We start from the raw sequence: 24177 nt of genomic DNA on the forward strand, positions 1-24177 counted from the left end.
ACGAGGGTCCTAATCTACACAATCGCCGACAAAATTTGTCTCTTTCTGGTTTTACTGATAAGGCATCAACCTAATATCTCAGAAAAATGAAACAAACAGTCCTCTATCAGAAAAACAACTCTCCAAAGCACTTTCTATAATCTAATGCAAGATGAGTGGGCGCGGCTATCTAAAATTCTTTGGTTATCGCGGGAATTCGTAAAATCACGTTGTTGATCGATTATGTACGTTTTCATTCACTTTTTGCGTTTGTCCCATGAGTATCATTTGGTAGAAAGCATGTCGCTTTTTTATGACAACCAAGATGGCTTCTCTTTTAAGCAGTGCTGTAAGAATTCGTCTAATCTTTGATTATCCTCCTCCTTTTAATCCGGAATGCCGTATGTGCTGGTTGTTTGTAGATTTAAGTAAATGTAGAGTAGTTACAGATTTAATTAGTATCATCAGGCAAAGATTTGGGTTTAGTAGAAATTTACTTTTAAACCTTTTTATCGATGAATGCCTTTTGCTTCCCGAAGAAAATATTTACATCGTGAGAGACAACGACAGTATTCGGTATGCCCCTAAATTTTGATGTTATGTATTTGTCTATGCTCATCTGTGTGTGTATTTTGGTGTGATTTCAGTTTGTTGCATGCATGCCTCTCAGCTGTAACTGACTCTGGCTGAAAATGTTGCTTTGTGGATTACATTTTTAATAAATGCAAGCAAGAAAAATTATGCCAATTCACATTCTCTTTTGTTTGAATTTAATAGTACTAATATGGTAAACAGTGTCTCTGAGTTGGAACGTGTGTCCTTGATTCTGGAGGGCTGATAGTGGTTGCGTGAAATGGTTCTGTGTCAGAGTGATTTTTGCATACACCGACTTTGTGTGCACGTGTTCAAACCAAGAATATTGAATAAGCTGTGGTTGTTGATTTTATGACCGTTATAGAAAGATGAATCCCCCAAATCGGTGTGGGACAGATCCATATGTTTTCTTAATTGTCCCTGAAATATTTATTAGTAAATACACTGACTCACTTCTAGCTGTCTAATTGCATGGCTTAATAGTAAAGCTTGCATATTTGCGGTCCTATTTTCATCCAACTCCGCGTTGTCCGTTCTGTTCTTGCATTCTAGTTTCGAGTATCTTGAGAACTGATATGAAGGTGCACATAAAATGTGTGCATGGACTTAACTATTCTATCGTAGAAAGCAAAATGTACGCTATTAATTTTGTTGTAGTGTTAGTTTGAAAAGTAACATGCTGGCTTAAATCTGAGAATGTTTTAGTCACCACTTTCTGTAGTATAGAAAGAAAATGCAACCTGTTACTGCTAACTGATGTTACCGGACCAGAGTAGCAGCATTTTATTACTAACATTTGTTTACAGTCATTCATTTGTTTGGTTTAGTCATCTGTTTTATAACGAAATTTTTTAATTCTGGCTTTTTCGGTAGTGTAGGTTGCCTTAGGTTGTTGTAAATTTGGAAGACTGGGTTTTTCTACAATGGAAGTCATACTGGTTAAGTCACTGTGAACTGGGTTTGTTGCACCGCATGCTGTCCTAGCATGAAATATTTCTATGATATATACATGATTTTTAGGGTATTTCTTTCTAAACTCTTAGTTGTGCAGCCCAAGTAGTAAACAGGGTTATCTAACAGTGTAGTGCCTCGCAGGCGGTACTGCACAGCTTGGGGTGTGGCATACATGATTGACACAGAACATGCAACACAGAAGTAAAAAGAAGTTATAGCAGTAAATCAATGTAAAAATAAAGAAAATTCTGCCCCGATAATTACTAATAATTAATAATAATTGTACAGAAACAACGCAAAACAGTTTTATAAATGGTTTTGCAGGGGGGAAGGCCCCTCTGCACCCCCCTACTTAAATATACCAACTCTGAGATGTCTCAACACTGTGTTAAAGTAGATATTTACTTTACCTTTTGCTTTGTATGAACATTTGCAACATGAGTATTATCCTCATTATGTGGTATGCCCCATATCTTTTAAATAAATAATTACTGTAAACAAGGACGGTAAACAAACACAACGTAAAACAGTCTTATAAATGTTATTGCAGGGGGGGACACCCCCCTGCACCCCCCTACTTATATGTTTGTGTTAAATTGAAAACAGCTTATTTGCTGTTACTGTTACGTTTACAATACCGATGCAGGGCATGTTGACAACTACAGCTGTCAGTCAAAACTGTCAATCATGACAGACACGCCCAAAGCTGACTTTGTATGCTGAAGTTGGAACGGAATATGTTAGTGCAGTTATAATAATCTAGGATGCTTTTAAAATATGAATACTTTTGAGATACAAGTTAGCGTGCATTTTCTGAAGTAAGAGGGTTGCACCTCTAATTATCGTCTGACTTCCTATGCTGAAAAGTTTTGTTTCCACAGAAATGGAACGGAATATGTCAGTGCAGTTATGGGCGGTCAGGGGCGGGGTTTGCTACTGCACATCCTGCGAGGCACTACACTGTTATATAACCGTAAACAGCATGTATGTTTTTAGAGGGTGAGAAAAGCTTTGTCTCCCATATTTGTGGGGGGGGGGGCTAAAAAAAAAAACATGATCTACAAATCTGCCCTCAAATGTCCACCTTTTGAAGTTGTTTTTGCATCTGTCTTGGAATGTAGAACTTGTTGTTTTCTAGCTTGTATAGTGACTTGCGTGACCATAAGGGCAATGCCACATAAAACAGACTGTTGGTACAATGTGATTTCTGTTTCTCACTTAAGTGCATCTGAGGGTAATCTCCAAGTGTAGTACCTCGCAGGATGCGCTGTAGCAAATCGCGCCCCAAACACGCCTCTAGCCGCATGGAACCCACACCGGCATGCATATTCATTTGGCTTCTGCCGTAGCAGTCAGAAAACTATTGAATTCACACAACTTGCACACAACTAAAGCATATAATATAAGTAATCACAAAGATGAGTCAAATCATAACAATGCACACAAAGAATTCCTTCAATCATGCTGTTAATTTTGTTCATGAAAACCATTGCAAATAGCAACACAGTTTTTACCAAGAGGGATGACAATAGTCTATGTACAGTAGTAGTCAGTTATAATATTCACTGTATTTAAGTAATCACAAAGATGAGTCGAATCATAACAATGCACACACAGAATTCCTTGAATCGTACCATTAATTTTATTCATGAAAACCATTGCAAATAGCAACTCAGACATTAAAATTAGCGGTATGCACTTAAACCATACCGACCATTGTACAATTGTCATCCCTTTTGGTAAAAACTCTGTACGATAGTAAAGTCAGTTTTATCTTCACAAGGTGCAGTCACAAACAGTCTTCTTATTCAATTCCAGCCAAAAATTTCAACCATTTGCACGGCCACCCAGTTCCTGCTCATGCAAATCCTGGTACTCTTTCATATGTCCAAGTAGGCACAGGAATAAATCTTCATCCTGCTTGCTGTATTTCTCATGCCACACAAACACATCTAAGTGGCTGTCCACCATATGCCTGAGAGTCCCATTTGTCTGCCTCAGTTGCTTCTTGCATTGGGACCACATGCCCTCAACAGCATTTGTATGTGCGCCAGTCTGAGGGTCAGCAAAATTCTTATTGTGGTTTACAGTAAGGTGGGTGTACTTCATCCCGGAGAATTCAGGAATGCCCCTGTATGCAGCCCATTCATCAGACACTATCACTGTCCCCAGTAAGACATGCTGTTTGATAATTGGGATTAAAGTAGCTGCATCCCTTTTGGCGACGAAGGTCAGGTACCCACTTTTCAGAGTGCAGTCGTATATGCCAAATACCCAACGGTCCATTTTGGCCAAGACTCGACTGCGGTTATATTTCGCTTTCGCAAGCGGGCATTCATCGATCTGAACCTCCTTACTTGGGCCACGCAGCAGCATCGGGTCCTGCAGAAGTTTCCAGCTGCAGACATCCCGTCGAAACTGATACCAGTCCAGCAGGGAGTTGCTGGAGACTGCCAAGTGCTCTGCAAGTCTGCAGATGGGTAGCTTTCTTGACCACCGGTAGAGGATTTTGATCAGGGTATCCAGGGGCAGCCTGCTGTTATGGAAAGGTGGTCCTGGATAGGTGGCAGCATGTCTTCTTGTCCACAATGCCAACTGACTGGAGGAAGCCAGTGGCAGACAGCAGAGATGTCATGCAGGACAGGTAGCTGTCATCCATTCTATTAATTTTGGTGACGTCCGTGTAGTTTAAGCTGAAATTACCGAAGAGGTTTGCAATGGCATCCATCCTTTTTATAGCTAGGGACTGCATTGTGCTGTCCGGAGATTTAGAAGGTGATAATAATGTTAGTAATGTGTAAAAGCAGGTTTAAGTACTACCCTTTTATTCTGTTGATGGGCATGTTAGAATTAAACCGGCAGCAGTTAATCATATTTTTTGTAGCACTGAGGGGTGTATCAAACAGGTGTGATTATGCTTATTATGTTACATTCAAATGTGTGACTTTATTATTGTTGTGGCTATTCTGTTTGATTTGCGTGTGTTTATTATGTTACAGTCAAACGTGTGACTGGGACCACTTTATTATTTTTGTGGCTATTCTGTTTGATTTGACCGTGTTATAATGTTATGGGACCGTTTTATTTGTGTGGTTTCATATGCGTGGGACGGTACTTAATGTTATGTTTTTCGTCTGTGTTAATTAGCATGGCTGTCACTCATACTCTTTCCCCTGCCAATCAGTTAAGCCACGCCCAAAGCAGCGCAGAACTGACTGTGAGGTACTACACTTGGAGATTACCCATCTGAGTTGCTATATTTACATGTTCGTTTGGATTACATTATTATTGCTTTCCATTTGTTATTTTGCTTACATTAAGCATTCTACCAAAAGTTTTACTTTTTTGGGGGGGGGGGGGGTTCTGCACATCAAGGAAAGGGGACTTCATATGTTTGTGTGTTTAAGTATTTTTATTTTGTCTGCTGCTGTAGCGTACAATCATAGGACAATGAAACAAACAGCACTATCACAATTAATTTCAGTCGATAATTTCTTGCACGTTTTCAATTCGCATCTGACTCCGTGCTGCTTCCAGGACCCTTTGCTTGTGAGGAGATCACAAAACTTGTATCAGTGTCTAACTGCTATAGATGTGTATCATCTTTCTAGCACTGTCGTAACACACCCTGTGGGTGGGTCATAAAATGAGTTTCAGATCCTGTCTGTCCCTCCTGCTACCATTAGCAAGTTGACCCTCTCGACCCTAGGCAGCAAGCATATGATTGATTTTTCCTGGTGGTGACTAGAAAAACACCTATGCTCTATGTCCTGAGTGGTCCCCTCCCCACCCTGCAGAATGGGCATGCCCATGATCCCATCCTCACTGCATACACAGTTGAAGGACAACAATGGGATTCTATTATTAAATGCTTAACTTCTTTCTTTTTTTCTCCGTCTTTACTGTCCCTGCTATAAATAAACAACAATACAGCAATTAAAATATTTCAAATTGACCATTTTTCTCCACTAGAACAGTACGTTGTTGTACTGTGTTGGTTTCAATTTCAAAAAACTTTTGTCCTGCCCCGGAAAGGTCTCAAATTCACTGATGTCATCAGGGTCACTGGATACAGTTAGTTTTCTGGCCATTTCCCTCCCCAAACTGACATCACCACTGCCGTCCTAAAAACCCACCCATGCTGTGATGTCACAGCTCCCTGGTCCTTCCCCTAATCATACAAAAAGTAAAGGCTAGAACAAGGAAAACGGTACACGAGTCAAGTCTACTGCAATAACCTGTCAATCACAGTAGATAACAGCTCAAATTACCCATAGCACTTTGACAGCTAGGAAAGTTAGGTGTGAAGGGAGATGGGAGATGAGTCAAAGTAGTACAAATTCAGGCTTCACAAGAGACTGCAGTTTAGCCATTTTAAAAAGAAGCAGCAGTAAACGGACAACCGTGGTCTGAAAGCTTGTGTTTTCTTGCCAATACCAGTTTTATTTCTATTTTTCCTTACTGTTGGAGAAGCACTGGAGAAGCACTGCCTGTTAAATGACTATCGACATAAAGTTAGTAAGGGTTCATAGTACAACCACCTGTTATCTGGTAAAAGAGCATATCACCTGGCAAATTGTCTTCAGCATAACTTTAAAAAGTGCCATAGTACCAGAACACCTCTGCTGTCATTTACCTACAAGTGTCATTTGTTCAGAGAGCTTTGATTTAATGGGGAATTGAAAGGTACAAGCTTCATAGAATTAACAGAAGCCTTTGGTTCAGTAAAGCATGCTAAACTTACAGCAATGGCTTTATATAGAGTTAGTCGATGTATTACAGTGCTTGCCAGTTTAACAGAGCCTGTATAGTGGATTACTGATCATGTAAACTTGTAGATACATTGCATTAGATAAGGTGTACCTTAAGTGTGTGAAGAAAGGAGAAATGGAAGCAAATTCTTAAGTGCTGTCATCTTTAACCTAGGGCGTATTCGTTCTTTCTCTATCAAACACAATTAGTAACTGTATCTTATCAAGCAGCCTTGGATAATTTTGCCTGCAGCTGCATTAGCTGTGAATATATGTTTATGCCAAAAGGAAAAAAAGAAATCTGCTGCTTGACCTTCAGGAAAGGTTTATTGTGCCAACTGGTACCTGGCACATCTTTAGCCTTGATGGTGACCATATTGGAATATATATAAATGTTAGTGCATAATCTGTACTGACCTCTACACGGTTATGTGCATTGATCCCTTGCTGTAATGTGCCTCATGCCTACCATTTCATTGTTTGTGCATTAAGCCTTCTTACTGAAAAAAAAAAATTAAAGGCCACTGTTGCGAGTCATTGATAACGCAGCACCTGTTATTGCTGTGACATCAACCAATTTCATTATTGCGGTTGCATTTTGCAGGCAGTATCCGTGCACAATTCTCTTTTGTTGGAAAAGACTGATTTCTAAATTGATTAACCTTTTAATTGGTTAAAATGTTTAAATCTTTTTTAGTATAAAAGTTGTGAAGGCCAAAGCACGCATCACAAGAGCCTAAAGCATTCCACATCCCTCCCCAAAGTGGGCCTCTAAAGCTTTTTTAGTTAAGGCCTTCAAGTCTGAAACTTGATTTCTAATGTGCTTAAAGAATTACCAGAAGTAGCATCTTTTTGAAGAATAAAAAAAAACATTGAACTTATTTCTGCATACAGAAACCTACAGATATTTGGGCGTTATCTCCTAGTCATTGTCATTTATGTGGTTTATTCTTTTATCAGATGTGACCAACAGTATTAAGGTTTTTATTTGTTTTATTTTGTGCCTTTTTACTGTAGGGCAGTTGATTTACTGTTTACATTGCTGACCTTCATGTGTTCTTATTTTTTTGTGCAAAATATATTTATATATTCTTTGTCAAGCCCTGTGCTTCAGAGTTCCTGTGGAAGGATCAAGGACCTTGAAAAATGGAAAGGGTCTGTGGCAATTTTGTAAGTTAAATGCATGAGTGATGATTTTTGCATGTCGTAACAAAATATTTTAATATCTAATTTTCTTTGGCAGAGTTAAATTGGAAGAAACTGCACCCATACTGAATGGCTTGTATCATGCTGTGAAAAAAGATAAGACGAGGAATAGATATTCGTCAGTAGAAGATGATCTGTCTGAAGGAAATATTCCACAGCACAAGAAGAAAAAGAAAAGGAAACGGGATGAAAGTGTATCTAATGCAGATGAGAGGTCTGGAACTGAACTGCCTTCAGCAAGATCTTCAAAAAAACGTAAAAAGAATAAAGACAAAATTGAAAGTAGCATTGAAAATACTGACAGTACCCAAACATCAGAAAAGACCAATATATGTAAAATTACCAATGTTGAGATAAACAAAGACAAAAAGAAACGAGAAAAGGAATCCTTGCCAGCAAAGTCTGGTCCAGAGAAAGGCAAATATCCAGAATCAAGCAGTAGTTCTGGAAGTAAGGCTCCCAAAAGAACAGAATCAAATAATAGTTCTGGAAGTAAGGCTCCTAAAAGAACAGAATCAAATAGTTCTGGAAGTAAGGCTCGTAAAAGAACAGAATCAAATAGTTCTGGAAATAAGGCACCTAAGAGAAGAGCAGAAGGCAGTAAGAAAGTGACTCGGGAACCTGGTGATTCTTCTAGTACTACTGAGGACAGCAGTGACGAGGGATCGTCTGGAAAAAATAAAAAGTTTGTAGCTTTAACAGAGTCAAAAGTGGCAAGTTCCTCTTCTGAGACTGCCAAAAAAGGTTTGGAGTTGACTCTTCCAATGTCTGCATGTGCAGGAAGGACAGTTACAAATTCCCCTACAGCTTCAGATGCCAGCAGCTCCAGCAGTGGTTCTGAAAACACGGTTTCAAATAAGTTGCCTGTATCAAGTGATGGACTTTATCTTTCTGGATCTAAAATTATTGCACATGGAAATCCTGAGCAGGCTCCCTCTTCACAAACTGACATTTGTACTGCAACTAGAAATGCACAGATTTCCCCTGCCTCTTCCAGTTCAAGTTCTGACGAACTGGTCATAAAGAAACCAAAGCCTCCCACAGAAACAACTAGAACTAAAGCAGAAAATGGTAAAAGCCCCTTTGTTGCTGGTGTTAGAGGCCAGGAAAGGGAAACCTCCTTAAATGTTGGAAGGGGTCGTGGTAGAGGTGAAGGTATTGTTTGGAGAGGTCCTAGAGGTCGTGGACCTCAAGTAGGAGGCAGGGGACGAGCAGAGGGCAGGGGCAGTCAGTTTTATTTTGACTATAATAGAAAACAGCAGCAAAAACAGGAAAATACAATAAGTGGCTCTTTTGTTACTCAGGTGAGCAGTGTGCTTCTTTGCTCTTTCAACATTAACAGAAGTTTCATTAAATTTAAAAAATGACAGTCAAAATTATGAAGATCTAAATGAATTTCTAAGTAAAATAATATCACTTTCTTAACTGCTGAATTTGCTGGGAGCTTTATCATTATCAGGGTAACTGTCATACTAGATTTGGCTGTACTTGCAATACAGCCATAAAACATGTTTTGCTTTTGTAATTTAAACTTTTCGTATTAATAAAGAAATTTAGAAGGTGACTTTTTCCAATACTTTCAGATGGGTCTTTTATAGTGCATTCCCTTTCACTCTCCTTGCACTGTTGTGCTAAAATGGACCCTGTCAAACCTCACCCATCCCCCATTGCCCCATTTTTCATTGTGTTCCAAATTTGGCAGAGCGCAACTGTTTGCACAGCACTTAATTAGATGCACCTGTTTGTGATTTTTTTTTTTAGTTTTGTGGAGATAATTGTCATATTTACCGTCAAAATTGTGTGCAGTTTTTGGGATTTTATTGGCACCCTGGCAGCTGTTACTCAGTTGGTATAGAAGTCTATGGATACTGTCAAAAGGTAGTCATAGCAACAAATAAAACTGATCTGTGTGTAGAGTCCAAAGGCGAAGTTATGGTAGCTGTTGGAACAGAATCTGGGACAGATGTCGTGGTGGGTGTGTGGAAGGAAGGGATGGTGTTAGTATGAGAAGGGGAATAGTAGAGAAATGGTGAAGAAGGCTAAAAATGCATTTTAACTAACGTGGAATTAGTAGTCGTGTGACTTTAAAGCAAGATGTAGTTTGCTGGGGTCCTAGCAGATTTTAGTGAGTGCTGCTTTTTACAACTAAACAGCTGATATTTCTTTCATTGGTAGTTGGAATATCAGAGACTTGTGCCACACTACCTGTTAACCAACAGAATAGATAATGATTATCCACTTCCCAGATAAGTACCAGTGCATAAAAATAGCAACCACAAGAGAGAAGTAGTAAATGAATATACAGTAATAGAGAAATAGTGCAAGTACAGATTTGTATGTATGTAGAATGGCACGCAAATAAAAAAATAAACTACAGTAAAATTAAACATGATGCATATATGTGTGTGTGTGTGTGTGTGTGTGTGTGTGTGTGTATATATATATATATGTATGTATATATATGTATATATATATATATATATATATATATATATATATATATATAAATATGTGTAATATATATAAAATTAAAAAGAAAAAAAGCCTAGCTCCAGATATCTGAAGTTCCTTGGCTAGAGCTTATTTCATAAATACCAGTCCTAAGTAAAAGTTAGATAAATAGAATAGATTTTCCATATGGATGATCACATGGACTTGACAAGACTGCATCTGTCACCTCTTTACATAACATACACAGTTGCACAATTTTTTTTTTTCTGGCTCCATTGTCCATGAGGTCCTTGTCCAGTTACTACAACGAGCAAATAGTAAAAACAGTTTTTACTTATCTTAATTATTGGAAGGTTGTCCATACACATACATGCCTGCTTCTTTTGAATCCTGAATCCACAGTGCATCTTAGCAATATGCACATCATTAAGCATATCCACAGTTGGGTCTACTTTATATCGTCAAAATCCGACATCCTTGAAGACATGATCTTCGAAATGAGAATGTTGAAATCTCATTTCAGTGAACCACCATAACAATGAAGATCTTACCAGGGTAAATAAGCACTTATCCAAAAAGAAACAAAACCTAACTTGCCCCATCCCTAACCCACCCAGGTGGGGGGCTATGCCTCCCACAACCATCCTTAACTAAATATACTAACTCTGAGATTGCACTACAGTTAGGAAAAGGGAAAAGTTCACTGTCTTGCACAACCGGTTACTTACCTTGGGAAGGTCTTCATTGTTTTGGTGGTTAGCTGAAATGGGATTTCGATATTCTTGTCTCTACGATCCTGTCTTTGATGTGGGGTTTCAAAGGTTTGAAGTAGATCCCCACAGTTGTACGTCAAAAGGAATACCGTTAGTTTTTTTATTTTTGTTACATTAACAGTAGGAGACAGGAAGTCGGGAGATTCAACACACTTCAGAGACAGTCTTTGTTCCCTTCAAAAAATATGCGTTCATAAGAAATGAGAATTAATACTCTAGTTGGAGATGAATACTAGAGAAGAAAAAATATATTATTTTTAACTGGACTTTACCCCAGCTTCACAATTGCTTTTCGTTTTAGACTAACTTCACAAGTTTCACCTCTTAAGAACTTCAAGCAAGTCTTCTGGAGGCATCTCTCAAGTAACAAAGCTTGAGAAATGAGTTTAGCCTTGTGGTACATTACTCCTTACGTTTTCTGATATAACCTGTATGCATTACTGTTTGTCCTTACCACATCTATGTTAGATAGTCATGTTATAGGACTGCAAGACAAGTCCATCTAACTTGTTCTTTGTAGACATTTTAAAGGGCTGTGGTCTGTAACAGTGTATTTTCTGCAATACAGGTAATGTATTTCTGTAGAGCCCAGGTTATACCCAGACACTTATCTGTGGTTGCATAATGTCCTCCCTGAGTTGAAGTCGCCAGATCCGCATACACATGCTCACTCTCTTTCCTCTTAAGGAACTCTGGCTTAGTACAGCCCCCACCCCACAGTTAGAAGCAGCTACGTGTATAGTTAATCCTTCAGCCCTCGCCCCACAGTTAGAAGCAGCTACATGTACAGTTAATTCTTTACTGTCTGTGACTAGTTAATACAGTAGGGTCCACTAAGAGCATTCTTGAGCTTCAGAAATGCCTGCTTTCTGTCTGGTATCCAGGCAGCCTTATGTATATTGAGGAATACGTTTTCTTTAGTATCCTGTTGTCTTTAAGAATGATTGTACCTGTTTTGTGTTGTAGGGGTGCACCATGCCTGAAAAGCCACAGACTTGGTAGTTTCTGCCCTAATCTTTCCACCACCCACTCTGTGAACCAGATAAATATCTCTGCTATACCTCCTGATACTTGTTAGCCTTGCTAGTCAGCCCTGCCCTTTGCAGTCAGCCCAACACCCCTCAGACATGTGGAACAAACAATAAGTTCATCTGTTGTATTCTTTACATGAGGGAGTCGCCTGCCCAGGCGTCCCGATGTCTGCCAGTATGCCAAAGTCTTTACTGCTGTTGGGTGTGTGGTATGTCTCACATAGGCAACTGTCTGATGTAGGCCATAAAAGTGATGTACATGTGCACCGTCCCCAGAACTTTTGCCACCAGTTGGATCGCCAGTCCTAGATGTCGCTCTGCTGCCAGAATCGCACCTTCCATTAAGATAAGTGCCTCATTGGGGAAACTTGTCTTTTGTTGGTGTGATTGTGGAAGACAAATCCCACACAAGGGTAGTGACTCTGTGCCTTTTTTGTCTTGGGGCCCCACCAAGACCATAAAAACTGTTTTATCTTCCAGTCATTCATCCCTCAAGACCCATCATAGCTGTCTTTAGTCTCTCACCATATACTTATAAAACCAGTGCCTGAAAATTCTGGCCAAAAGCACAATGGAGGGTTCCTCTGGCCCGACAACTGAGCCTACCAATTCAAAGGCCGAAAGACATGGGCCCGAAGCTGAAGCTGGCCCCACCCCATGGACATTTCTCCTGAGGTGCATGATGGTCCGGAGGCACGCTGTGCTACTGATCTGAACCACAGGCCAAGTCAGTTTAACAGGCTGCCTTAGAGCTGGACGCTAGCATGTCAGGGGAGGCCTCACAGACATCAGGCACTGATGTCCAAGGGAAACTAAGGCTCATTCTGTCGGAAGGCCCAAGGGGAATCGCACATCGTAGTAAGTGAAGATGTGGACTCTGTGCTCAGGCCTGTCGGGTCCCCCTACTTTACACTGGATAGACAATCCTGCTAAGAAAAAGAAGAAAACAAAACATTCCTCACCTCTGCAAGACCTTCAGAGTATCAAAATTTTGCCCAGGGATGGTCTTGAGGCCTACCTCCGGGTCCCTTCCTCCTCCTAGTTTACTTTCCATCAAAAAAGGGTCAGGCAACAACCTACTTCAGAGGAAGATTATTCTCTGAGGACAGTGATTCCTTAGCTTATTCCTCACAAACGCCTTCTTTAGAATATGCTTCCCCTGAGGAAGACACTAATGGGATGGACTCCCCTATGGAGGAATCTCTCTCTTTTTTTTTTTTTTTTTTTTTTTGAAGGGTCTACCAGAATGGGAACATTTTAAATGGAACAGTTCACAGATGTATGAGGTGTACAAAAAAGGTATTACAGTCTCCTTCGGGTGAAGACCCCACAGCCCCTCAACAATGCCTCTGCTTGTCCATGCTTTTCTGGAGGCTTTTGCTTCCACATCCCTACACCCTGACTCCCGACCTCTGATCCCTAAACAGCTTGACAGATATTTATAAAGTGCCTCAAGACTGTAATTTTCTATTTAAGGCCCCTGTAGCGGACCTGTCTGTTATCTCTGTAGACTCTGCTAAAGCCTCAAGATCCCTTCCTTCCACTTCCCTTCTCCCCTCAGACAAAAGACAGTAGGCAGTGAGAGAGGTTAGGGAAGAAAATGTACACCTACCTTGGTCTTCAGGGCTTGAATTACCAAACCCATATGACTTAACTGTGACATGAATTCCATGGAATACTTATCTAAAATTGTATCTGACTTGCCAGACTCCGAAAATAAAGCCTTAGCCTCTTCCCTAATTGCTACATCCTTTCAGGTGGCCCGACACTCTGTTAAATGCATCTATGATGCCGTTTAGGTTATTTTCAGAACTGCATCAGCACAGAGAAGATTTGCCTGGTTGAGGCTTCAGCCCCTACCCGAGGACATCAAGGCGAAGCTCATAGATGCTCCCCTTGACAACTTGGCCTTATTTGGTAAATCCTCAGCTGACCACCTCAAATCACTGCAGGAAAAGAGTCAAGGAACTAAAATACCTCAAACACATTCTGGTCTCTCCAGTTCCTAAATTTCACAGGAACTACTCTTCTAAACGGGCCTTCGTCTGCAGGCAGTCCCAGTCCACCCAACCTAAACCCTCCAACAGGAGCAAGAAATCTCATTTCTTAGCTATCTCTGCTTCACACACTGCTAAGCAGCCCATTCCTGGTACTGAAGGTTCTTCCTGCCTCCTCAAGACTCCCTCCCATTACCCCTCTCTCCCTACGCCTACACCTGTCCCTTTCCATCCTCGTCTGGGAATCCATAACTCAAGATGCTTGAGTCCTGTATGTCATAAAACAGATACTTTATGGCTTACCACACAATGCCTGCTTTCAGGGGTATCCCACAACTTCCTGGAGATCGGATTTCTCTCTTTTCCCAGGTATTGGCAGACCTGTTATAATGGGAAATGGTAGTCAGTTCCCACAACCCAAAAGGTAACAGGCTTCTACTCTTGCATGTTCCTAGTTCCCAGAAAGGAAGGCCCATGGAGACCCATCTTAGACCAGCCTTTCCTCAACACCTTCCTAAAGGTACCCTCTTTCAAAATGCTCACCCTTCAGACATTGTTTCCTCTGATCCTCCCTCAAGCCTTTCTGGCATCTGAAGACATCAAAGATGCCTATATAAATATTCCTGTTCATCCCAGGAAATTTGTACATTTCTTTGTGGGATCCTGGCACTTTCAGTTCTCAGCCTTGCCATTTGGCCTCTATACAGTCCCAAGAGTTTTCACAAAATCTTTAGTGCCATTGGTCGTTTTCTGCAGACTCCAGGGCATTCATATCTTCCCTTACCTGGGTGACCTCCTGTTCAAGCCAGACTCCCCAGAGGAGCTGTTGAGGAACGTCACTTTAGCCATGGCCATCCCACTCAAATGCTTCACTATCAACTTCAGAAAATCTACCGTTTTCTCTATCTCAAGATCATGTTTTTCTGAGGTGCACATTCCAAACTGACAAAATGATAGTGCCCCCCCCCCCCAAAAGGCTAGAGTTCTGTCAGATCTTAGAGATACAGTTGTCAGCAAGGTTGAGGAAGTTTCATTGGTTCCTGAAGTCATTATGGGCACATGCCCATCCCCTAGAATTTCCAATCCCACTCTTTCCTTTCTTAAAGAAAGAGCTTCTATGGTGGATACAACAGATGTCCATCAACCCAGAGCTCCCCATTCACCCATTGTCCTTGACTCAGGACCTGTACAAACATGATATGGATACAGGTTGGAGGTCGGCACTGGGCCCTCATACTGTTCAAGCCCAATGGACACCATTACAGGTAAAGGACCAAATTGGTGTAAAAGAGATGAAGGCATTGATCGTAGCAATTCAGTCCTTCTGGTCCCTCCTCTGTCCAGGACAGCTGAGGATCTATACAGATATGACCATTCTGTGGTTATATAAACAAGCAGGGAGGACATGATTCTACCTCCTGTGCAGACTAGCCATACAGGTTTGGGAACTTGCACACCAACTTGAGGTCTCCCTACAAGTTGTCTGCATTCCTTCCAAACAAAACTCTTTGGCAGACACACTGAGCAGGTCATGACACAGGCCTGTGAATGGATGCTTTACAGGGATGTGTTCCTGGACATAGCCCACTGGTGGGGTATTCCTCAGACTTGTTTACCTCCCCTCTGAACAAGCAACTTCCAAAATTCTGTGCCAGAGAACCTCACCCTGTGGCAAGGAAAGTGGACGCTGTGTCTGCCTTTTGGAAGTGGAAGTTTCTATATGCATTCCCTCCTCTTCCACTGATTCCGAACGTCCTGCTGAAGATTCAGCAGGATGGACAAAAAATCTTGCTGGTCACTCCCTGTTGGCCATGACAGCATTGGCTTCCCCTTCCCTGCATCTAGCCAAGGGCAGTCATCACAAGTTACCTCACGGAGTGGACTTACTCACACAAATCATGGGCTCCCTTATCCACCCACACCTGGAAACTCTTCAACTGACCCTGTGGGTGATGGAGCCCTAATACCCTTTAGACACCTATTCTTTGAGGATGTGCTTAAAGTCCTGTAGGAGGACAGGAAACCCAATACAAGGAAATCTTACCTCTCCAAATGGAAGAGGTTTTGTATTGGTGTCTTTCTAGAAACCTGGACCCACTAACAGTGGATCTCCCTATGGTTCTTTCGTACCTGTGTGAATTGCTCATTGCTGGCTTAGCTTATTCTTTTATAAAAGCACATTCATCTGCTTCTGTCTCCTACTTTAGCTTCCAGATTTGAGGCTAAATGGTTCTTAAAAGGCATCCTCCACATTACACCCCCACATGAGACCTGTCCCCCGATCTTACCTTTGATTTAGAGAAACTGAGCGTCACGCCCTTCGAGACAGCTTCCTCTAGCTCCTTAAAACATTGCATCTGGAAAGCTGTCGTCCTGCTAGCTGTTACTTCTGCCAGATGGCTTTTTGAGCTCCAGGCCCTGATGGCTTCTTTCCCCTTCTTGGTCTTCCACAAACACAGGGTTTCCCTTCACACCAACCCCTCCTTTATGCCCAGAGTGGTTAATGAGTTGTACTTAATCCAGGCCACTCATTTGCCAACCTTTTTCCCCCTCTTCCTCAAAACCAGTAGTGAGAGGATTCTACACACACTTGACGTGCATAAACAACTCAACCTATTAGGAAGTCTGACCAGCTATTTTTGTCTTTTCACCCCAGGGTGCTGGGATTGCCTATATCCAAACAGACAATCTTGAACTGGATTTCCAAATCCTTTTCCTTTTGCTATGACTACCATGAAAAAAAACCTTCCCTGTTTGATCAAAGCTGACTCTAAAAGAGCAGTGTCCTCTGATACCTTCCTTGTAGGGCTAGACACAACTCTATTCTGGAAGCTGTTACCTGGACCTCTGTTCACACATTTACCAAACGTTATAAGCTGGATTCCATTTCTAAAGCCGGGGCTCGGTTTGCCAGAGCCGTCCTTCATTCCTTCCTGGAAAATTGGTCAGACACCTTTATCTCCCTTTTGGCATGAGCTTTGGTATTCTCCCTCATGTAAAGAATACTGCAACAGATAATAGAAGGACCTAGATTAGTTGTGTAAGAATTTAGCCATAATGCTAGATGTCCTTCTCTTCTCTGTTGCAGTATTCTGTCCCACCCTCCTTCCCCACTTCCTTCTGTTTTTGGATGGATGGACTGACTTCCTTGTACTCTCCATCTGGGGCTTTAGTTCTGAAGATGGTGCACGCTTGCATCATTTTTATGGCTTACGTCAGTTGCCTATGTGAGGCATACCATGCACCCAACAGTAGTAAAAGACTTTGGTGTACTGGCTGACATCGGGATGCCTGGACAGGCAACTCCCTAATGTAAAGAATAGTGCAACAGAGAAGTGAAGGACATTTATTGTTATGGTAAGTTCTTACACAGCGAAGCTTTCCACCAACAGCCAACTGTAGGTGGCAATATTCTCCAGATAAGCAAAGGTATAATCTCCTGTTCCTGCTAGGATGTGATCTAGCAGACTGTGGAAAGGTGCCAAGGTGTTTCAGTAAATTCATGCAAAAGAAATGGGGTCCTAAACAGTACCCTAGCTTTTTTATTAAGGTTACCTGTCCGTAACCCTTTGTCAGGTAAATACTAGTTATAGCCCCACCCAGCTGCTCCAAGGCTTCATTTGTCCTGGGCATGAGGCAAGACTCTCTTTCTGTGTGACTAATCATATAGTCCACACACAACTGGGTTCTGATGTCATTCTTTGCCACCAGCACCACTGGTGAGGCCCAGGGACTGTTGGACTCCTAGATCACTCTCAGATTCAGCATGTCCTTCAGCTGTTCTCTTGAGTTTGTCTAACTCTGCTTTCAGGCACATTGAAAGAAGATTGTGATGGGTTGCTGAGGTCCTGTGCCTATGTGGTGCTCCACCAGGTTGGCCTACCACTAAACATATCCCAGATTCCTGCAGTATTGCTTTGATTTCCTGAACCTGGCTTGAGATTAGGGTACCTCCATCCACAGAGATATTAGATTGAACATCACTGAGGAAGTGTACCTCCAAATCCCCCTCTGGCTCCTTCTGCAATTCTGCAGATACAGAAGTGTCAGGCTTCTCGTTTACGATAGCACTTTATCATGTTATTATGGAAGAGTTTGTGTACTGGTCATCTGCCTGCCAACTTTTTCATGTAGTTGAGATCTCTCTCCTTTTTTACAGTGGTGAACAGGTATTCCCAGATGTCTGCAGTTTGAGAGTCCCAGGATATCCTCACCTCTTGCCCTACAGAATGCTTTCTTGCTATAGCTATGCTGTCATACTGTGCCATTTGCTGCTGTTGTGATTTGGCTAATTGCACATGGCCCTTCCCTATGAGCTCCATAAGCTTGTTCCTGAAATTTAGGACATACCCCGCAACATTGGATTCCTGGGATACCTCCCTTAATGCAAAGAGAAAATGAGGCAGAGGTTTCTTTTTTCCTAATGAACTGGTCTGCAAATGCCCTTAACTTGGTCTTCAGTGTAGAGTTAAACGTCTCCACTAGACCATTTTTCCTGTAGATGGTAACTGGTAGTATTCAGATGCTTTTTACACCATAGTTCTTTTGTCAACATGTCAGCAGGTACGACACAAAGTTGACACCTTAATCCATCAGTAATTCACTAGACAGTTTCCACAGAGTAGATTTTTCTAGCAACATATTTTCTGCTTTCTATGGATTGATGGAAGACTGTGCTTCTGGGTACTGGGTGACCTAATCCATCACTACCAACATGTTTCTTACCTGTGGAACTTGGAGGTCTCGCATTATCCATAGCTGTCCTCTAAAACTGTGCCTCCATAACAGCCAAAGGCATCAAAGCAGCCTTCAATTTGTCTCCAGCCCTGCCAGACTTTTGGTACTCTGTACAGGTCCTGCTGTACCCTGCATCCTTTGCAGTCCCAGGGCAGTACATATTTTGCATGCTCTGTGCCCTTCAAAATGAATATCATGGGCTATGACCAAAAGTGCCAGTCAGTAGGCCATGGATACTACCAGCTGCTGGATTACTTATCCTTGTGTCTGTCTTTCATAGGTCCATTCCTTATAGTGGTCCTTGTCCCATTGATATGAACTACCTCTGCCTTTGAATATTTGGAACCTCCTTGACAACTCCTTAACTCCCCCTTTTTTAAACAGGACTTTGAGAGCTGAGTCTGCCTGAACTCCTGTTTATTGGCAATCCTTGGCTCCCCTTCCAAAGGAAGTATTATATAGTCTACCAGTGATGTCTCTGCTACTGGCTGACTACACGACTTGCCCTTTCCCTTAGAAGTGTTGCCCTCCAAAAGAAGCCAGTACTTTTCAGCTGTCATGGTTCAGATCATGGCTCACTGAACAGCTCCCCTTCTGAAGTAGTTGTGTCCCCACCCCCAGATTGATATGTGAGCTCTGCCTGGGTGTCCCCCTACTGCTTTCTCCATGAGTTTCTCTGTGCTAGGCGGCGTGTAATAACATGCACATAAGGTGCTGTACTATGAGTCCATTCACTATGTGGACATCAGCAGTAGTGTTGCCAGATATAGCCACCTGCCTGTCACCTTGCTGCACTTCATTTTCCAGATAGACTGTCGACAGTTATGAGTCGACTGCCCAGGTGTGCAGTGTTTGACCATTGCAGGTTTGACTGTGGTTATGTCTGAGGCTGTGTCACTTTCGTCAGTGGCCTCCTTCCCTTCTACCATGATAGGATGCAGATCTTTTGTGATTGGAGACAAAACAGCTGTACGTAAGCACTATGACAGTGGTGGGTTGATTGTCTTGCATGATGCTTCCCCAACCGTATGGACAGTGAGACCCCCTATTTCCCATTTGGTTACACTTGGGGCCCCTAACCCAAAACCTGGGTGTGTACCTGACCCCATGGATTTGCTCTCATGGATTCCCCTATATCTGTGTGCATTGTTGGGTCCTGCTTCCCCCATGCACTGAAATTCTGCTACCAAGGTGAAGGTCCCATTTCCTCCCCGTCTCCTTAGCAGTGATGTATTCCTGTTATGTCAGCCTAATCTTCATGTATTCAGACATAGTGCTAAAAACATTTTCTCTGACTAATAGATCCGTAAACATTTCATATGTGGTGATCTTGCATCTACCAACCCATGTGTGAAAATTAAGTTCTGATTGTGTGCAAAATATTCGGTCATACTTTCATCTGAATTTCCCTTGTATTCCTTAAAGCTTTTTCTGAATGGTTGTGGTATCAGTATGAAACAGACAAGTGAGCATTTTTGTGGTATGGTATAATTTAAAACAGTTGGCATCACTGAATTTAAAACTGCATGAATTTTACCCATCAGCAAGTGAATTAAAAACATATCCACCACCCTTGCTAAATTTACTGCTGAATACGCATGCTTTTGAAGGCCATTTAAAACAATCCCAGTCACCAATTCTCATATTGAGGAAGGTTTTCTACAGACCTAGGCTCTGACCTACCCCCCCCCCCAATGACTTGTGTACGCCTGGCATAGAATGATCTTTTTGTGCTGGCATTGCTTTTTTCTCTGCCTGTCTGTTTCTGTCTTTCTCTAGTTTGTGCTTAGGTTTTCTGCATCTACAGCAATTCAATTACACCTGCTCAGGTTCATTAAGTTCCCTGCATTTCTTTTGAGGTACCTGTCTTTGCAAGTCCATCTGGGCTATAAAGTGCTTTTGGAATGTAATTGGCCATGTCTTTAGTCATATATTCTCTCCATGATGCATTGTACACACTGCTACTACCATATCCTGTCTTACTATATTAACCTACAGCAGAACTGTTGTCAGCTATGCCAGTGACATTTTAGCATACTTGCTAGAAAGCTCCTTGTCTACCGGTTCCTAGGCTAAGTTGGCTAAAAAATAAAATTAGTGCAGTTTTGTAACAATGTTGTTTAGGCTGAATAACTACAGTTTGTGTCCTCACACCTGTCCACCAAATGTGATGGTGAGCTTGCACTTCTGCCCTTATATGTATGAGTGCACTACTGACATTGATATCTGGTGCCTGTGGGGTTTGAATCCTACCACTGCCTACAAAGGGTGTAGTAATACCAAGAAGGTGCACACAAGTCTGTTTCAGTAACTAATTTCCACAGTACATCTTGCCTCTTGGGCAAGAGTGGGATATACACTGTTGCCAGAGTGTGGTCTTCTGTCTCCACACTAAGACCGGACTGTACTAAGGCCCCTAGATCCGGTACCAACAGTTTCTTGGTCTAGCTGAACTTACACTATTGGCTGTTCCTCCAGTCCTAGGTGTCCTAGATAATGCTTTTATTGCAGTATTTCTGCAGCTTGATTCCCAACCTTCTACTTCTGAGAAATGTTACTGCTTATGTGGTTTGAGTCCCATACACCTCTAAGAATCCCATGGGTGATTCAGCAGCAGTGTCCCTGGATTCCAGCTAAAAATCAAGTTCCAAAAAAACAGGAAAAGCAGACTTCTCAACCATTTTGCCAAAAAAACACTTAAGCTACACTAATGAATAGAGTACTCTACTTCCAGTGTTGTATGCTCAAATTTCAAAAGTGTCTCCATAAGCAGTTAAGACAAAGGTATAAGGGATACAAGACAAGAACCTTACGAAGGAGGTGTTAAATTTATGCAGCATCAAATCTCTGGTAGCCTGTTATTCCACAAAGTATGGCTACATTGTAGTAGATTGATATAGGGCAGCGTGCCATGGGATTTGTAGGGAGGAAAGTGTGACTGAAGAGTCACCCCCCCCCCCCAAAAAAAAAAATCACATGTAAAGGTAGAGCTCTTTGCTGTTTTGGTTAAGGACATTATGCTTAGATTCCCTGCAGATAATGTGCTGAAAAGCTGGAGGAAGACTGGATAACGTAATCTTTCAAGGACCTCTTTCACTCCTCTCTTAGATAATGTCAGAAATTATCCAAGCAAAAGTTGGCCTGCCTACCACCACCACCACCAAACAAGACAAAAGAAAACACCAAAGGAAGTAGAAAGCTAATTACAAAAGTAGGCCTGAGCGGCTTAGGGCTTCAAGACTAGGACACACACAGAGGAAGATGAGTCTTTCTGTACACCCTCTCCACCAAAATCCCATCTTAACCCCCATCTGTCTATCCCTCCTTTGTCACCTTCAGTAAAAACAGGAGACATGCTGACCCCATACTTGCAGACCAATGGGGAACCATTACCCAGGACATATGAGTCTTGCAAGTCCTAAGGTCAGGTTACAGCTTACAGTTTCTAATGACCCCAAGATTAAGGTATCCCATTGGCACCTGGAGAAAAGGTGCACCTGATGATGCCTCAACAGGTGCACAATCTCTCATGGTATGAGGTACCATAGAACTGATGCCAAAAAGGACAAATTAATGGGATTTTTCACTGTTCCTGGTCCCAAGCGGAGTGTTGGAAACTCATACTTGACCTGTCAGGGCTGAATAAGTACTTGTTAGTTCCAAAAAGCCAAATGCAGACCCTACAAAAAGTTTTACCCTTAATTTTCGCTAGTGTCCTAATGGTAATCCTAGGTGTTGAGAATGCCTACCTCCATATTCTCACAGCATAAAGGAACAGTCAGGGGTTCCCACTTTCAGTTTTCTATCCTTGTCTTTTATAAAAATCCTGGGTGCAGTAAAGTCAATGTGCCTGGCTCCAATAATTGTTTTTGTGGGATTGAGGGCATCTTCATTCAGAAAGCTGTATAGATACTACTGTGACATATTTCCAGAGGGTAGAGCTGCATCTGAACTTGTGTAAGTCATAGCTTACCCCAGAAAGACAGCTTATTTTTCTGGAGGTTTTGCCTATATGCAGACCAACAGAAGGCATTCCTAATCCTACATAAGACCCCCTTCCTCGCCTAGTATTTAAACAAGGTGGTCAACATTCCTCTTATTTCAGAGAGTTAAGTAGACTGCTGGGATACATGTCATCTTCCTTTTTGGCACTTCCCCTAGTTGGGTTGCACGTTCAAAAATCACAGTGGTATCTCAGGAGCAGGTGATGCCAACTTCTGTACTCCCTTCAGTCCGTTATACCCTTGCTTCCTTGCATAAGGAAGGAAATTGCATGGTGGATGGAGAACATCACTTTAACAAGGGACTTCTTGTAAGTTTTTATTAGGGTCCTATATTCTGATTACAGATTCCTCTGACACTGCTTGGGGAGCCCTTTCAGGAGACCTAAGGGGCCAAGGGACGTCTCTCTCTAGCTAATTAGGGGAAAACACAGATATAAGGGAAGTTGAGGTGGTGACCTTTGCCATCGGTGTTCAGGAGCATTTGGTGGCGGAGTTCATGGTTAATCAGGGCGGACAGAAAACTACAATTAAGATGGGATCCACTTCTATGTCCTCTGCTGGCTGTTCATGCAAGTTTGTGATGAAGCTTCGGAGGCAAGAGTGAATTCCACCAGCCATTACTTTCTCGGTTAAGACCATTTTAACCCTCAGTGAATGGATGCTAAGTAGGGAGTTTTTTTTTTTTTTAGAAATGGTCTACAAGTAGGGTGCACTAGAAGTGGTTTTGCAAAAAAAAAAAAAACAGCTCTAAGTATTGCACCACGATTCCCAAGAAAGAGGCCTGGATGACTGATATGTTCTCCATTTTGTGGGTCAGTCTTTGCTGCATGCTTTCCTTCCCATTCCCCTCATCCACAGCATATTGCAGAAAATCAGATGGGAGAGACGAAGGATGTTTATGACATCCTTTCAGCCAAGGCATTGGTTGTCCCTTCTTTTAAGCCTTGCCAGGAAGACCTACTACCCCCAAAATAGGGGGACAGTCCTACATCTCGACATATGAAACTTTGACAGAGTAGATGGTTAATCTCTTACGACAGTTGGCTTAAAGGATGAATGAGCTGTTATTGATGCATTTCCTGTGATCTAGTGGTACAAGGTTTAATTCCCTCTGCCTCCATTGCATAACTGTGTGATTTTTGAGCAAGTCACTTAACCAGACAATGCTTTCAGGCTGCAAGTGAGAGAGGTCCAATATGGATGAAATAAATCCCCTTCGGGTACATATTTTCAGAGGAAGTGCTACACACTGAGGGTGGCCAGAAAGCCCAGCTCTAGAAATATTGTCTTTTATGGGTGGCCAAAAAAAACAATCACTAGAAGTCTTGTGTTGAGCGTGGCCAAAAATCCCAGCACTGGAATTTTTGTATAGTTAAGTGAACAGTTTCTCCTTGTGTTGCCTTAACAGACTTGCAGAACCTTAGCCAGGTTCAGCTATCTTTGGCTTTCAGTTACCTCTCAGACCTGCTAAAGTGGGCTTATTTTATGCCTATATCAAAGTACATGATTATTTATTTATTGTCTGACATTATAACCCTCTGTTATCCTAGCTGCCTAAAAAACCCTTAATCTGAGCCCTCCCAGAAAGAAATAACACCACCTTGAAACTTTTGTTCTGTATTGGGGAAAACTTAGCACCCTTTGAGCAAGAAGCTTCTGCTTTCATGAAGTTACTATTATACAAGACTTTTGTTCACACA

The 24177-nt window shown here is 41.8% G+C and overlaps 1 protein-coding gene across 1 annotated transcript in view; it reads left to right on the plus strand.

Moving 5' to 3' along the window:
* The first annotated feature begins 210 nt into the window (after positions 1-210).
* Positions 211-24177, plus strand: part of COIL (coilin) — a 410595-nt gene continuing 386628 nt past the window's right edge. The window contains exons 1-2 of the mRNA XM_044068096.1: positions 211-555; positions 7522-8788. Coding sequence (XP_043924031.1) covers positions 293-555; positions 7522-8788 — 1530 coding nt within the window. The 5' untranslated portion in view covers positions 211-292. The remainder of the gene's footprint in view (positions 556-7521; positions 8789-24177) is intronic.

Source organism: Protopterus annectens, chromosome 4.part0 (assembly GCF_019279795.1).
Source record: "Protopterus annectens isolate FY-2018-M chromosome 4.part0, PAN1.0, whole genome shotgun sequence".
NCBI lineage: Eukaryota > Metazoa > Chordata > Ceratodontiformes > Protopteridae > Protopterus > Protopterus annectens.